This window comes from Amblyomma mixtum, chromosome 1 (genome assembly GCF_055824585.1).
Source record: "Amblyomma mixtum isolate Tamu chromosome 1, ASM5582458v1, whole genome shotgun sequence".
Lineage (NCBI taxonomy): Eukaryota > Metazoa > Arthropoda > Arachnida > Ixodida > Ixodidae > Amblyomma > Amblyomma mixtum.
In genome coordinates this window covers 220,633,786-220,646,919 of record NC_143012.1, presented here as the reverse complement: position 1 = coordinate 220,646,919, position 13,134 = coordinate 220,633,786, and the positions used below count along the sequence as shown (strand labels likewise).

Sequence of the window (13,134 nt, the reverse complement as noted above, 5' to 3'; positions counted from 1 at the left end):
CTAAATCTGCATCCAAAAATTAGTATCCCATACAACCACAGTGGTCGCAGAAATGTTTCGTGCGGAAAATAATCTCAAGCAACGTGAATGACAACCTCCTGCAGTTCGCTTTACCTGTTGCCACATTTTTGCCCTGTGATCCACCAAAACTTACGAGAAGTAAAAATGACATGTGGAGGTATGATAAGCGGCTCGTAGGGCGAATCGCTCTTACTCCATCTGCCCCTAAAAAGTAGTCCGCACTCGATGAAAATTACAGTCAGAGGCTCCAAACACTGAGCGCCTCACAACTTTGACAGTGCTTTCCAGTGCTACCGCTTTGTTTTATGCCACTTTTTGGTTTCGTTCAAACATTCGCTGAGGCTTCGAGAAGAACAAGAGATACGTGGCGGAGTAATATGGTTCCGCGGACACGCTACTTCCACAGCCTCCATAGCATTGCCTGCTATGTATGAAACGAAGTATAGCTGGAGAGTGCGCTTGGCTTCCTGCACCACTTTTGGTGCTTCATGTGCTGCTGTGTTCAGCTGCATCTACTTTACGTGATGGGTAGGGCACTCAGCGTCCCTGGCTGCTTTTGCTGTTTGAAATGTCGTAGCGGCCGCTCACACTTCATTGGCCTTAGTGATGCATTTAGCCACCTTGTCACCTTCGTAAGTAGATACATAACACTAGCACTGGCGAGCCTACCTCTCTTGACTTAATATAACTATTTGTGGTGCTAAAACTGCCATACGGCATAAAACGTATTGTCAGCAATAAGAGATGATCAAAACAATTTACAACACATCGCCTGAGAGGCTACCAGCTGAACTTGTTGCGCGAGAGGCTGCGGGAGTGGCCAAGTGGTCGAAGGGTAGGAAACAAAGATGCTCTGTTAGTGTGCATGCTGGTTTGAAGCGCCCAGGGGCTATAGCATGGTAAGTTTGCTTCTGCTGGCCATCATTCTGACATAAAAGTCTAGAAGTTTTTGGATAAGTGCATCCAATCTCCCAAACGAACATTCAGCTGCACAAGTTTTCAGCTGATGACAATAAAAAAAAAAAAAATTTCCTAGCTGCCTGTGCATGCATCCTGGAATTGGAGACATGCACATTCTTGATAAAGCGTACAGTCACACACTGCCCTGATAAATGAAAAGGTGCATGCATCTGGCTGTGAGAAATACCAATTTTCTTTTTTCACAGTTCTTGTGCTATATAAAACTTTGCGATTGCGTGTAGAGCGGTTGGTAAAAAAAGATTAGTACAAGAGACCAATCACCAGAGTGAAATAATCTCAACTCGTGGTGCTGCGGTTCATAAAAACGCCAATCAATGACAAGTGCGCCAGGGCTCCCCCACTCCTCAGTCTTGCAGGAGGTTCAGCAGAAAGCCATCGACTGCAAAAAATTCAAATTTTTTGTTTCTTTTTTCCACCCTGCTGGTCACCGGTCACTTGCACTAACCTTTTCGTCAATGCACAAGCAAGCAGAACACATCAAAAGTTCAGAATGTTAAGGGATTGGCTGGATACATCAAGTAACAAGCAAAAACAGACTAGTACTAGTTTATACGAGAAGACTAAGTGTTATAGACAAGGCACCAGGCAAACGCACAATTCAATCGGAGATTAAGCAGAGTGGAGTCTTGTTAGTTCACGCTTTTTTAATTCAAACAGCTGGCTTATTTATTGCTTATTCAAAACTGACACTGGTTCTGTGTCCATCAAACAGGGTCATGTTAATTCAAATGCTGCAACAATTCGAACAAATGTTCACCCCTTCGAGTTCCATTATAGTGTGTCTACTGTAATCCCTTATGTCTCAAATCTTCAGTGATCGTTGCAAAGCGGCCAGTTTAAAAGAATTATGGCACAGCTAAGTTTAGCAACTTTTAAATGAAAGAGAAGGAAAACTCTACTATGAAAATTTCAGCCCCAGTTCTCCACGCAGACTTCTGCAAAGCAACTTAGTTCAATTATACACAGGCTTTTTCAGCTTTCAGACTTGCGCGAATGGGAACTGCAAGCTTTGTTAGCATGAATAACAAGAATAAATGGCGGGAAACCTTTGGATATCTGGCAATTTCTCGAGTATTCCTTACCCTGCTTACCTCGAGTATTTCTCACAGCGTACCCTGCTTTGGTGCACAAATATAAATGCCGCAAAGATAAAAAGCACCAGATGCATAATACCAGAATCATACCAGTGGCTAGTCATACACTAGTAGATAGTACACACATAACAGGCTGGTAAAAGAACTAAGAAACGTTTATTTTACAAATAGCTAGCTAATAGCTAAGAAAATCTGCAGCAAGCTAAACCTCTGCATTCATAATATTTAAGCCCCCCATTGGCCAGTGATTTACTTAATTACTGTATACTAGCTAATTATTTTGGACTACATTCTTCTGTTGAATAGCTGCTTACATCTGTTACTTAATCTGGCATATGGTAAGGACCCGCTGTAGGTTGCTCGACAGTGTATGCTGATAATAGCGACTGCGTACAAGTACACGAATATTCCAACAAAGGCCAATCTGAAGTGAATGAACCTATGTGACAGGCAAAACTAAAAATAACAATGCCAAACCGAATCTGCTAAATCCACGCTGCTACCAAAAAGAGCAATGTGCACTCAAACCCTTTCTCACACTTAGACAAGATACACGGTACCATGTAGGACAAAATGCAAGTGCAATAAATACCAGGTGCATTTTTGAACCAAGCATATAAACAGAAAAAGCGTGCATGCTGTAAGCACTCTAGAAACACCAGCACCAACCAAACGTGGCAGGAGAAAGGAACATACGGAAAATTCAATCAATAGCATTCAAGGAGAACACACGGAAAAAAAAGAAAAAATAACAGAGGAGGAAATGAAAAAGTGAGGAAAAGGTATTTACATGCAGACAGGCAGCAGGGAGCGTGTGGAGCTTTGCAGTCGTTGTCTCTCCGGCCGTTCGGGGATGTGCGTGCACATCCTACATGGTGCACCTGTCTTCGTGACAAGTGCCTTGCCCAGTGACAATGCTTCAGTCTAGTACTTCAGACTGGCAAAGGGCAAGTTGCGTTAACTGTCTTCATTCGGTAAGCAGAGGCCTGTGGCTTTCAATGCTTCGAGGTGCACCAGAAGGCCTTAATTAAAGCGAAACGAAGGATTTGCCTTGCATCGACAGATTGCCGCGCTCTTATAACCAAGAGGATACTTTTGGTGAAAACTGAGCTTGGAAATAGTAAGAAAAATGAAATGCAGGTGTCGCTGCAACCTGTTGTTCTCAAAACCAAACTATTATGGCGTCAATACTTGATTTTTTGTTACAGATCTCCGAGGCCAGGTCATACTGTTGTTCACTTCCAAATGGTGACCACAGAGTCCATTTTGTTACTGGCATCACCGGTCTCGATCCAGCGGCGCAGAGAAAAAAATTCTTCTCTCTTTAAATCTGATTTCTTCAGCAATATTTCAATGAGCAATAATTTTTCCTAAGAGCAGAAATTGGATCAAGCTGTCGTGAGTGTTCTTTTAAATGGTGAATGCCGATCATAATATGTATCATGTTTGACAAGCCAAAAATGGCCTGTTTAAGAAGTTTATTTAATATGCGTTCTAATGTTGTCAGTCAAAATACTCTTTCAACAGCATGTTCACTTGAGATAGAAGCAGGCTTTTCTTTTTTATTCCTTAGTAGCAGGCTAGTTTCTCGTGTTGAATAACGACAAAATCTGTCACGCGTGCACTGAATTTTCAGGTAATGAATACTTCACAATAAAGTTGCAGTTGTCTTTGTTTCAAATCCTTATCTCCTGTGCGTAAACCTTCACCCGGCATTCTGAAGATATGACTGCAGCAAAACTTGCCTAAAGATGCCATTTGCGCAAGGAACTTAAATTGAGAACAGCGCAGCAAGCGACGGAAAGAAAAATGATAGGTGTTACATTAAAAGACATTAAAAGGTGTTACATTAAAAGGTTTTACATTAAGCTGAGAGCAGAGTAGGTCAGGGAACAGAAACAAATTAATAATATTCTAGTCAAAATCAAGAAGAAATGGGCTTGGGCAGGGCATGTAATGCGGAGGCAAGATAACCGCTGGTCCTTAAGGGTGACGGAGTGGATTCAAAGAGAAGGCAAGGATAAAAGGGGGTGGTAAAAATATAGGTGGCTGGATGAGATTAGGAAGTTTGCGGGCATAAGGTGGCCGCAGCTGGCAAAGGACAGAGTTAATTGAAGAGACATGGGAGAGGCCTTTGCCCTGCAGTGGGTGCAGTCAGGCTGATGATGATGATGAGTGCTATCGTAACAGGATTAGACTTCTTAAAGATAGACAATTGAAGAGACATGGGAGAGGCCTTTGCCCTGCAGTGGGTGCAGTCAGGCTGATGATGATGATGAGTGCTATCGTAACAGGATTAGACTTCTTAAAGATAGACGGCAGCTGGTTCCAAAGCACCATACTCTGCAGCTTCGATGCAATTTGAGCTAGGCCTAACGACACCCAGCGAGTAGTATGCTGCCAGAAAGCCGATGGGTCCATGGCATGTCCCTGCAAGAAGTGTGCTGCTAGCGTGTGTGAACTGTACTGAGGCTTCTAGGTTACTTATAACCTTATTTGTTGCCATGCTTTATGTAACAGATTATCGATATATCGAACTATTTCCTGATTCCCTCTGAGTTCCGATATATCCTTGATTGACCGTATCTGAGGTTCTGCAGCACATTTAAAGCTTTGCGCCACAGAGCAGTGAAAAACAAGCAAGCTTAAGCAGCATGACGACAGTGTGCACTTTGTCTTGCAGTTGCTGCGTGTGCTTCCTCGTTCGGGAAGTAAGTTACTCTGCTCAGTGCTTGCAGAGATACTGCTCCACACGCACTCCACATGGAAGAAAAGAATGAAGTCAAGCTGTCTAAGTAAGAGGCAAGAAGAAATCACAAGCACTTCAACATTGCTTCAACATGCATTCAAAGCAATGACTACAATGCAAGCGATAAAGGTATCTTCCAAGCAAGAGAATAAGACTACCAAAAGAGATCTAATGAAAATAACGTGGACACTAGCGGCCGATGCCTTGCGCATTTGTATTGCCTGCCTGCAGTCACTCAGCAGCAAACAAGACTGTTCACTGCTAACCAAATCCCTTGTGTTTATAAAAGGCTTAATCAGAGGCTGTTACAAAAGGTTAGTGCCTGAAGTTGTTTGCACATAAAAAGTTTATTTTATTTTACAGTGACTGATGAAGTGTAGTTACACCTGTCTGGTAGCCTGTACAACTCTTTAAATGCACAAATATATTTAATGGTTGGTTGTATTTGTTATTAACTGCAGCACATTTTAAAACCAAAAGCTACAATTTCATCACAGCCTATGTTTTACAACTATAATAAAACATGCAAACAAGCCAAACACACAAGTCATACCAAAATTATGTCAAGGCATCTGGTGTTCTGGAATATTGTTATGCAGTCACAAGATTACATTTCTGATCCTAAGCTAACATGTTACACTTAAATCCTGGATCATTAGTTGCACGTCTTTCATAACCAAAACATTAAAAGTGGCATCGTACTCACTAGGATTGTACGGAAACTAATGTTCTGCATTATTGGTCACCATGTTTCACAAGCTTATTATAACAGTAGAATTTTCGGCTTTATAAAACAGCCAACATGCAAGAAAAATCTGACAAGATACCACATCTGAATGTGACCTAGCTGATATTGTGTTTAGCTTGAATAAGAACTAAACAGTTTTCTCCAGGTGTTTGAAAGCAAAGGTGTGCAAAATTGCAACTTCATTACCCTCCCCACACTATTTTTTCGCTTTCCATAGCCTATCTGTTACTTCTTATGTCAAAGTGGGCAGGTCACTGAGTCCATGTTGAAGGTATGTCATAAATTCCTCCCAGGATCGCAACCTGAACTGACCTTGTGATGAAAAGCCCACAAGCGTTTGTGTCATATTACATACCTACTTCATTTCAGTTAGAGATAAAAAGACAAGATGTGAAAAGAAGAGATAGGAAAAAGAAAAACAAGCTGCAAAACACAAGATGAGAAAAGAAAGGGGCCCTGAAACACCCTTCACCCGCATCTTCATTTTCACGACCTCACGACTTCTCCTACCCACAGCCCGGCAAATAGGCTGGAAGGCATCGATCGATACATGACAATTCAGTGCTTGGCCAACCATATGACACTATACCATGTCTCCATCTTCTTCCTCTCTTTTCACACCGTACCCATAAATGGGCCCTCTCCACTTTCTGCGCAAGGAAACTTGTTAGCGGTAGCGTTTTGACTTTTGTAAATCTGAGCAAGGATTTGACGCATATTTGACAGGACGAAAAGAGGGTTCGCAGGTGGCCAGACCGTTTCAGGGCCCCTTCAATACTGACTCTGATTCCTCTATAAACGAAGCGTCCTCCGTTCTAATAAACGGAGTGTCCTCCGTTCTAAGCCCATGACACTTCCCAGACTCACATACGTGCGCAGAGCAGAATGGAGCGAGCACTTACTTCCAGTCGGTGCGCGACTTCAGATCCTGCACAGGCGTGAAGTAGTACTGGCGCCGGATCAGGCCCAGCAGGCAGGCTGTCTCGGGGGTGGTGGCATTCACCGTGCCGTCTGGCTGCAAGTTGGCCTTCAGCTGCAGCACAAGCCACTCGAAGGCTCGCGTGGCCGTCTTGGTGCCAAAGTTGCGATCAAACGGCGATGGCGTGCCGCCCTGCGCAAACACACGAGACTGCAGTGTGAGCATCGTATTTATTTCATTGGCGCAAGGTCTTGGAATCAAACCTTAGCTGCAGCAGCTGCGTTTCGATGGAGGCCAAATGCAATAAAAGCCAGTGTGCTATGCGATAACAGTGCACGTCAATTAACCGTCGCTAGTATAAACTAATTCGTAGCCCTCTACCGTGGTGATTTCTTTCATCCCCTTCTTAAGACACAGTAACTGAGACAGTCATTGTGCCTTTCCTTTCCTCAGAACTGATTATTATTATCATTACTAGTACAGTATAACACAGCTGTAGTGAACTCGGATCTAGTAAAGTGAAATGTGGTTCCATTTCGCCTACTACAGACGACTGCACTTTTTTCAATTACAGTAAAGATTTTTTTCAAAGAAACGGCTATAGAAAAGAGTGTCTGGCCGTGGCGACGTACCTTCCGCGAAATGATGACAAAGCAGTATGCACGAAGTCTTGGATCGCAAGGCCTACTTAGAAGCAAATGGATACCGAAGGTGACTGAACGGCGCTCTTTGAGACGGCTTAACCACTGAGCTAGAGAGCTTGCGAGGAGAAGCCAACTTTTTGAAGGCCTTGGGGCAGTGAGGCAAAGTATAAAGCTCCTAAAATTTCGCACGTGGGAGGGGAGGCACCTACGCTTCCTCCTCTCGTTTTGATGCAGAAATGTCTATTCATGCATCAAAAATGGTGTCTGCGCCCAGCGTGGGGGAGAATAAAAGACAGCGTGGCTGCGGGGTGGCATTCTTCAAAGGTTGGCATTACTACACGAAGCTTGAGGGGCAAAGCACATGATATGCACAAAAAAAAAGTAAAGCTATCTATGTGGCACTGGTAACCTGAGAACAGGTAAAGCTAAGAAGGTGGCACTGGTCGCTTAGAAAGGGAAGTCAGTGAAAGTGCAGCATAGAGTAACGAAGGGAAGAAAAGGCCAAATGTTCGCAACACAGCAACGCGAAGCATGAGGAAGTGATGGCACTGCATGGGCAGTTTTGCCGCGCTTGACTATGTCGTGTGCTGCACATGCCCTACAGCAGATTTGAAGGTGTTCAACTATGAAATACTGCAGCACAGACTTAAAAGAATTAAATGTTGAAATGTCTGTAAGCCTCATAAATATATTACAGAAAGAGAGAATGAACACAGTCACCTGACCTTACCATTAATTAAGAAAAACCTGGATAGACAACAATGTTAAGAACAGTGGAGTGATGTTGGGGAGTTCATGAATGCTTGTGAAGAACAGTGCATTCTGGTCTATAAACTAGGCCTCAATACATAAGCCAATGTAAATGTATGGACAGTTTATATGCAAATCTGGTTTGGTGCAATCTTGCCGCTGCACTTCATTCTTTAGTTCAACAGTGAAAACTCAAATTACATAGGCAGAAAATATGGACAACCGATATACAAGAGCCCTCACTTGCACCTAAAATCCAATAAAAACAGCTCCAACTCAAACTTATTTGATCAAATTCAAGCTAACCCCTAAGCCAGATATATACCTATTCGTATTTTCCTTGAAAGTTGCCATACGGTCACATCCGGGGTTTACACGTGCGTGCTGATACACAGTTGTAGCCAGTGTGTAACAATGATGGGACAGTGTATGCCTAATATGCAAAGCTTTAGTGCTTTACAGTGAAACAACATATGAAAACAATATGCATACACGATCAAAGACAAGGCATTGCTTCTGAAAAAAATGAGAAAGCTGTAACGCTATTTCAAAGACAAGGCCAAAACATGCGTCCCTCTCACCTGTTGCATGTGACCCAGGACGTTTTGCCTGGCAGTGAACACATCTTTTCCTTCCTCGCTGTACAGCCGGAAGATGAAGTCCGTTGTGTAGTTCTCATTGGCTTTCTCATTCCTGAAAGGTGAAGGGAATACAATAAGAGACGTGTTAAGCTAGAAGGACAGAAGAAAGATGTGTGCTGACGCTACAGTAATGATGCGAAAACTGCCTAAAGGGGCAGATATATGGAAAGGAAAAAACGACAAAGAAAATGCAGTTACTGGCACCCTTGCCAAAGTTTTGTGTCCCCTCCTACTAGCACAGTCTGCTAGCTAAATCGGCTATTTAGGTTATTTACCCAGTTCTTCCATTTTTCGAGACACCCACGAAAACTCACGCTGTGAGAATGTGGCTTGCTAGCCTCAAGCTACACTAGGCCTAGATCCTGCCAAAAAGATCACAGAGCCCAGATGAAACATATTTTTAAGTATGTGCTTAATATGGCCATGGCATTGCCCTAGCATCTGAAAGGCTTCGATAACACAATGCGTGGCAGTGTCACTATGTGACATGAAGCACATGACTGTGCATGTCACCTTCGTGACATGAAAGCACAATGTATAGCCACATGTCTGGCAATGTGATGTTAGATATGTGGGTGGATGTGACTCTTTTCAGTTTCAGTTTATTACCATAACATGCAGTTACATCATACAACAACAATAATAATATTACACTCGAGGGTCCTAGGGTGGCAGACTGAACAAAGTGAAAAATAGGTCTGCTTAGTGGAGAGAGAAAGAGACTCTTTAATGAAATGCAGAGAATTAAGCCGGCGTTTAAAAATCGCTGGCATGCTACTCTGCGTAGGAGCTTAGTGGACGCTACTGTTGTGTTGCCAGGCATGTGGCTGTCACTGAGCTTTTATGACACAAAAACTTTGTTTTCACACAGGAACACTACCCAATATGAGGTTATTGAAGCCTTTCAGGCTGTTAAGAGCAGCGGCACTTGATAAGCCAGCAATCTGTAGCTTTGTCTGACAGGGAAGTGGCTTACTCAAAACTAGCAGTGTTGGACTGTTTTCCATTCTTTATGAGGACCCATTCACTTCTTAAATATCTGTTCTTTTTCCAGTGATGTTCCAGCTGCAATTCAGCACTTTGAGCCAACTTCTTCCATCTGATCTTTTCAAGACGCAGTTCGATCAAACTGCCAGACTTTCAACTCTGCTGCTCTACACTATGCCTAGCTCAGATGCTTAAATGTGATATATTAACCATCAGCACAAAAGCACGCTAAGCATAAGTAAAATAATCACCGGAATTCGGTACCCTTATGTCAATAAGCTACTAGTTCCTGTAATTCTTTTCACGGCTAGTGAAAGCACGCAGAAAAACACAGCACACGTGACCCACCTGAGGATGAGTCCTCGCTGGACACCCTCGGACATCTTCACCTGCATGTGCTGCACGTCATTCATGAGGTCCTTGATGTTGAAGTGCTCCTCGAAGATGTACGCTGCGTCTGCGCCCCCCGCAAGCCCCGCCAGCGTTGCCAGGTAGCCACAGTAGCCACCCATGGTCTCCACCACAAACACACGGCGCTTGGTGCCCTGTGCCGACTGGCGGATCCGGTCACAGATCTGCGTGCGGCGAGAAAGCACCAGGATGCACGGTGAGGCACAAGGCCAGGGTCAAGAGAAGGCTGGCAGAAGGAATTGTAAAAAAAGAAATGCAACAGGGAGATCTAAAATGGTGTTTTATGAGGGAATAAGCAAGCACGGGCTGTATATTGGAACATCCATGATGCCGCCTAACTGCATAAATGGGCTGCCCATGCCTCACTGGTGGATAGACACTGACGGACAACAAAGTGTGACGATGCATTTGATACATCTGACAAGCTTGTCTAGAAAAGAAACTGTAAGGTGGTCATGCAAGGAAATGGCAGAACATGGTCCCTGTGACTTGGCCAGTATAAATAACAGGGCAGCAGGGTGGCTATTGGCGGCACCACGAGATTGGTCTTCCCCTTTCCCACTCCCTGTTACTTTTGTTACGACCGATGTCAAGACTGAATGAAATTAAAATGAACTGAAATGCTACAGAAGAGCCCCCACAAATCTTGGGCAAAATGCAGAGACGAGTATTCAAGTTCTGTTCTCTGGGCACCTTTGAAACACCACACTTTCATTCCTTTGCACCTACCTACACCGTTCATTACAACATGAAAATGACTCCTTTAATGCATTTCCCACAATGTGTCACTAGAAAAGTAAATGGTTTCAGCATTGCAGCAAGAAGAATAGGAAAATTCAAAAAACAAAACTGACATGCAATACAGCAAAGGAACAAGAAAAAAAGAAGGGTGGATCGCAGATTCTTGTCAACAGGGCCAGGAAAAAGGTTTCCGGGAACGGACCTCAGTGATCTCGTTGAGGGCAGTGTCGGCGCCCAAGGAGAACTCAGTGCCCGGAACATTGTTGCTGATGGTCGCAGGGATGATGCACATGGGGATACGCAGCTCAGGGTACTTCTCCCGGGCTTCAGCCAGCTGCAGCACTGTGTGGTAGCCCTGGGACACACACAAGAAAAAAAGAGATCTATTACACGCGAGGTTGAAACTAATTACACTCCGGCAGTATCATAATATATTATCAGTTTTTTGTCACAAACGTCTATCACATATACTATTACTAGGGGTGTGCGAATATTCGAAATTTTCTAATATAATTCGAATATTATATTTTTAGTATTCACATTCGATTCGAAATCCAGGTATTTGCGTTGTTTCGAATACTCGACACGACACGAATATTCGTATCTAGCCGAATATTCTATTGCGAGCACCGGCGTTCATTTAGGTCCGCAAGTCCTATCGACAGAGACATAACAACTTGGCGGCGCCCAGAGCAATGCGTAACGTTGGGCCATGTAGTAGCTGACTGCGCTGGTGAGCTTCTTTGTGGCTATACCTGCGAAGCTGGTATAGTCAGAGCTGTGCACGAAATACCTCGCAATACGTGCCAGTTCAGTGCCAATTGAGAGGGCATTTTCTTTGACTGGAGAAGTCGTTTCAGCTAGAAGGGAACTACTTCTGCCTGACCATGTGAAGCAGCCGGTTTTCCTTCACGACAACCTTTTATGTTCATCCCGGCAACGCGCTTTTGTGCTTATGGCAAGCTAGCCTTGATCAATGCTGTGTACTAGCCATCTTATCTGATATTTCTACTCTTCTAAGAACAATGTTCGAGATTTTGATTCTTTTTGTGCAGCCACACACACCTTTTGTGCTCATTTCATCACTGATAGTTGAACTGTGATGTTCTTCGGTGCTGAAATAAATGTTTTGTAATGGTTAAATGCGTCTGTCCTTGATTATTCGATATTCGCACACCCCTAACTATTACATATTATTGTAGGGACAGGCCTGAAGAAATGGTAGGGCAGAAAAATGTCAGAAATTTCAGATTGAAATGCATTAAATTTACAAATGAAATTCCATATACTAAACCAATAAGCCATAAACGCGGCTTGTAATTAGAAACAGCCCTTTAAGGAAGTAACACTTCTGATACTGCAAAAGGCTTCTGCCATGCGAAACAAGCTCAATTTTTCACTCTTTTTTAATGAAATCCATGCCTCTCGGTCATATTCAGCAGTGCAGCAGAACAATAGGCATTACAGCAGCCTTACCGACCCACCTTGTTGTGCTGCCATGAAATGTATAACAACCAGCCAAGGGCCTCTAAGAGGAAATTTATTTTTAAAAAAATAAAAAATCTTGATTGACGATTACGGTACCCCCTAATGCGAAATTTGAGCACAGCTTGATTACTATGCGATATATTGCGGCAGAAAACATGGAAAACGCTTAAGCTGTCCTTAAGAGTACAGTGTGAAGTGGTGCCACTTTGCCGCACAGGACCTCTAAACTATCAACACCGAACGAACGCTCCTGAGTGATGTAGAGCGGCACGATGCAATCCTCGCAAGGTTGTGGCTTTCTTTCCCTCGTTTGCTGCTCCCTCAGAGTGCTTGTCTCATTGCCTCAAGGAGGAATACAGAAGCTACAAAGGACGTGCCTTCCTCTGAAGCAGGCCATGAGGCATGTGACCCGCATACTTAGAGCAATGTGTGCATGTTTCTATGATAAACAGCACAGACTCCATAAACAGCCCCCATAGATGCTCATGTATGTGCTGTCTGACGGTTCAACTGCCTATTCAAGGCCAACCCTAATTGCAACTAAATGTTTTGTGGCAGACCTCACACTGATTTGAACATAATCAGCCACACACCTGTGCAACAATTAAGGGGCCCATAATCTCTGTGCAAGGAATTGCCTCACTTGGGCTACGCTGTGTCGTTTTTCACAAACCCTCCAATGTGTGCACGGAGGAGGTTGCTGTCGTATCTGCCTGCTACTGCATCCACCGCACTCGCTTTTGCAAAGGTGGCTGTGGAGCACAATCTAGGCACGACAGCTATGTGTAAACACATTTAGAAAGTCATTATGCAACAGCCTGGAACACATTTTATTCTTGTCGTAATCGTAATCGCCTTCGTAATCGCCCTACTTTCAACCTTCACCGTGCTCTTTGGGTTTACTATAGCCCTGCCGGTTACACTGACAATGACGATGACGCACAAGCCAGGAATGGGCAC

At 43.7% G+C, this 13,134-nt stretch overlaps 1 protein-coding gene across 3 annotated transcripts in view; it reads right to left on the bottom strand.

Moving 5' to 3' along the window:
• The window catches only part of Pfk (ATP-dependent 6-phosphofructokinase), a 77,088-nt gene that overhangs the window by 17,154 nt on the left and 46,800 nt on the right, over nucleotides 1-13,134 (bottom strand). For all 3 annotated transcript variants that reach the window (XM_089564079.1, XM_089564073.1, XM_089564086.1), the window contains exons 15-18: nucleotides 10,889-11,041; nucleotides 9,883-10,109; nucleotides 8,488-8,599; nucleotides 6,496-6,704 (exon numbers count right to left, since the gene is read on the bottom strand). In XM_089564079.1, the coding sequence (XP_089420205.1) occupies nucleotides 6,496-6,704; nucleotides 8,488-8,599; nucleotides 9,883-10,109; nucleotides 10,889-11,041 (701 nt within the window). The remainder of the gene's footprint in view (nucleotides 1-6,495; nucleotides 6,705-8,487; nucleotides 8,600-9,882; nucleotides 10,110-10,888; nucleotides 11,042-13,134) is intronic.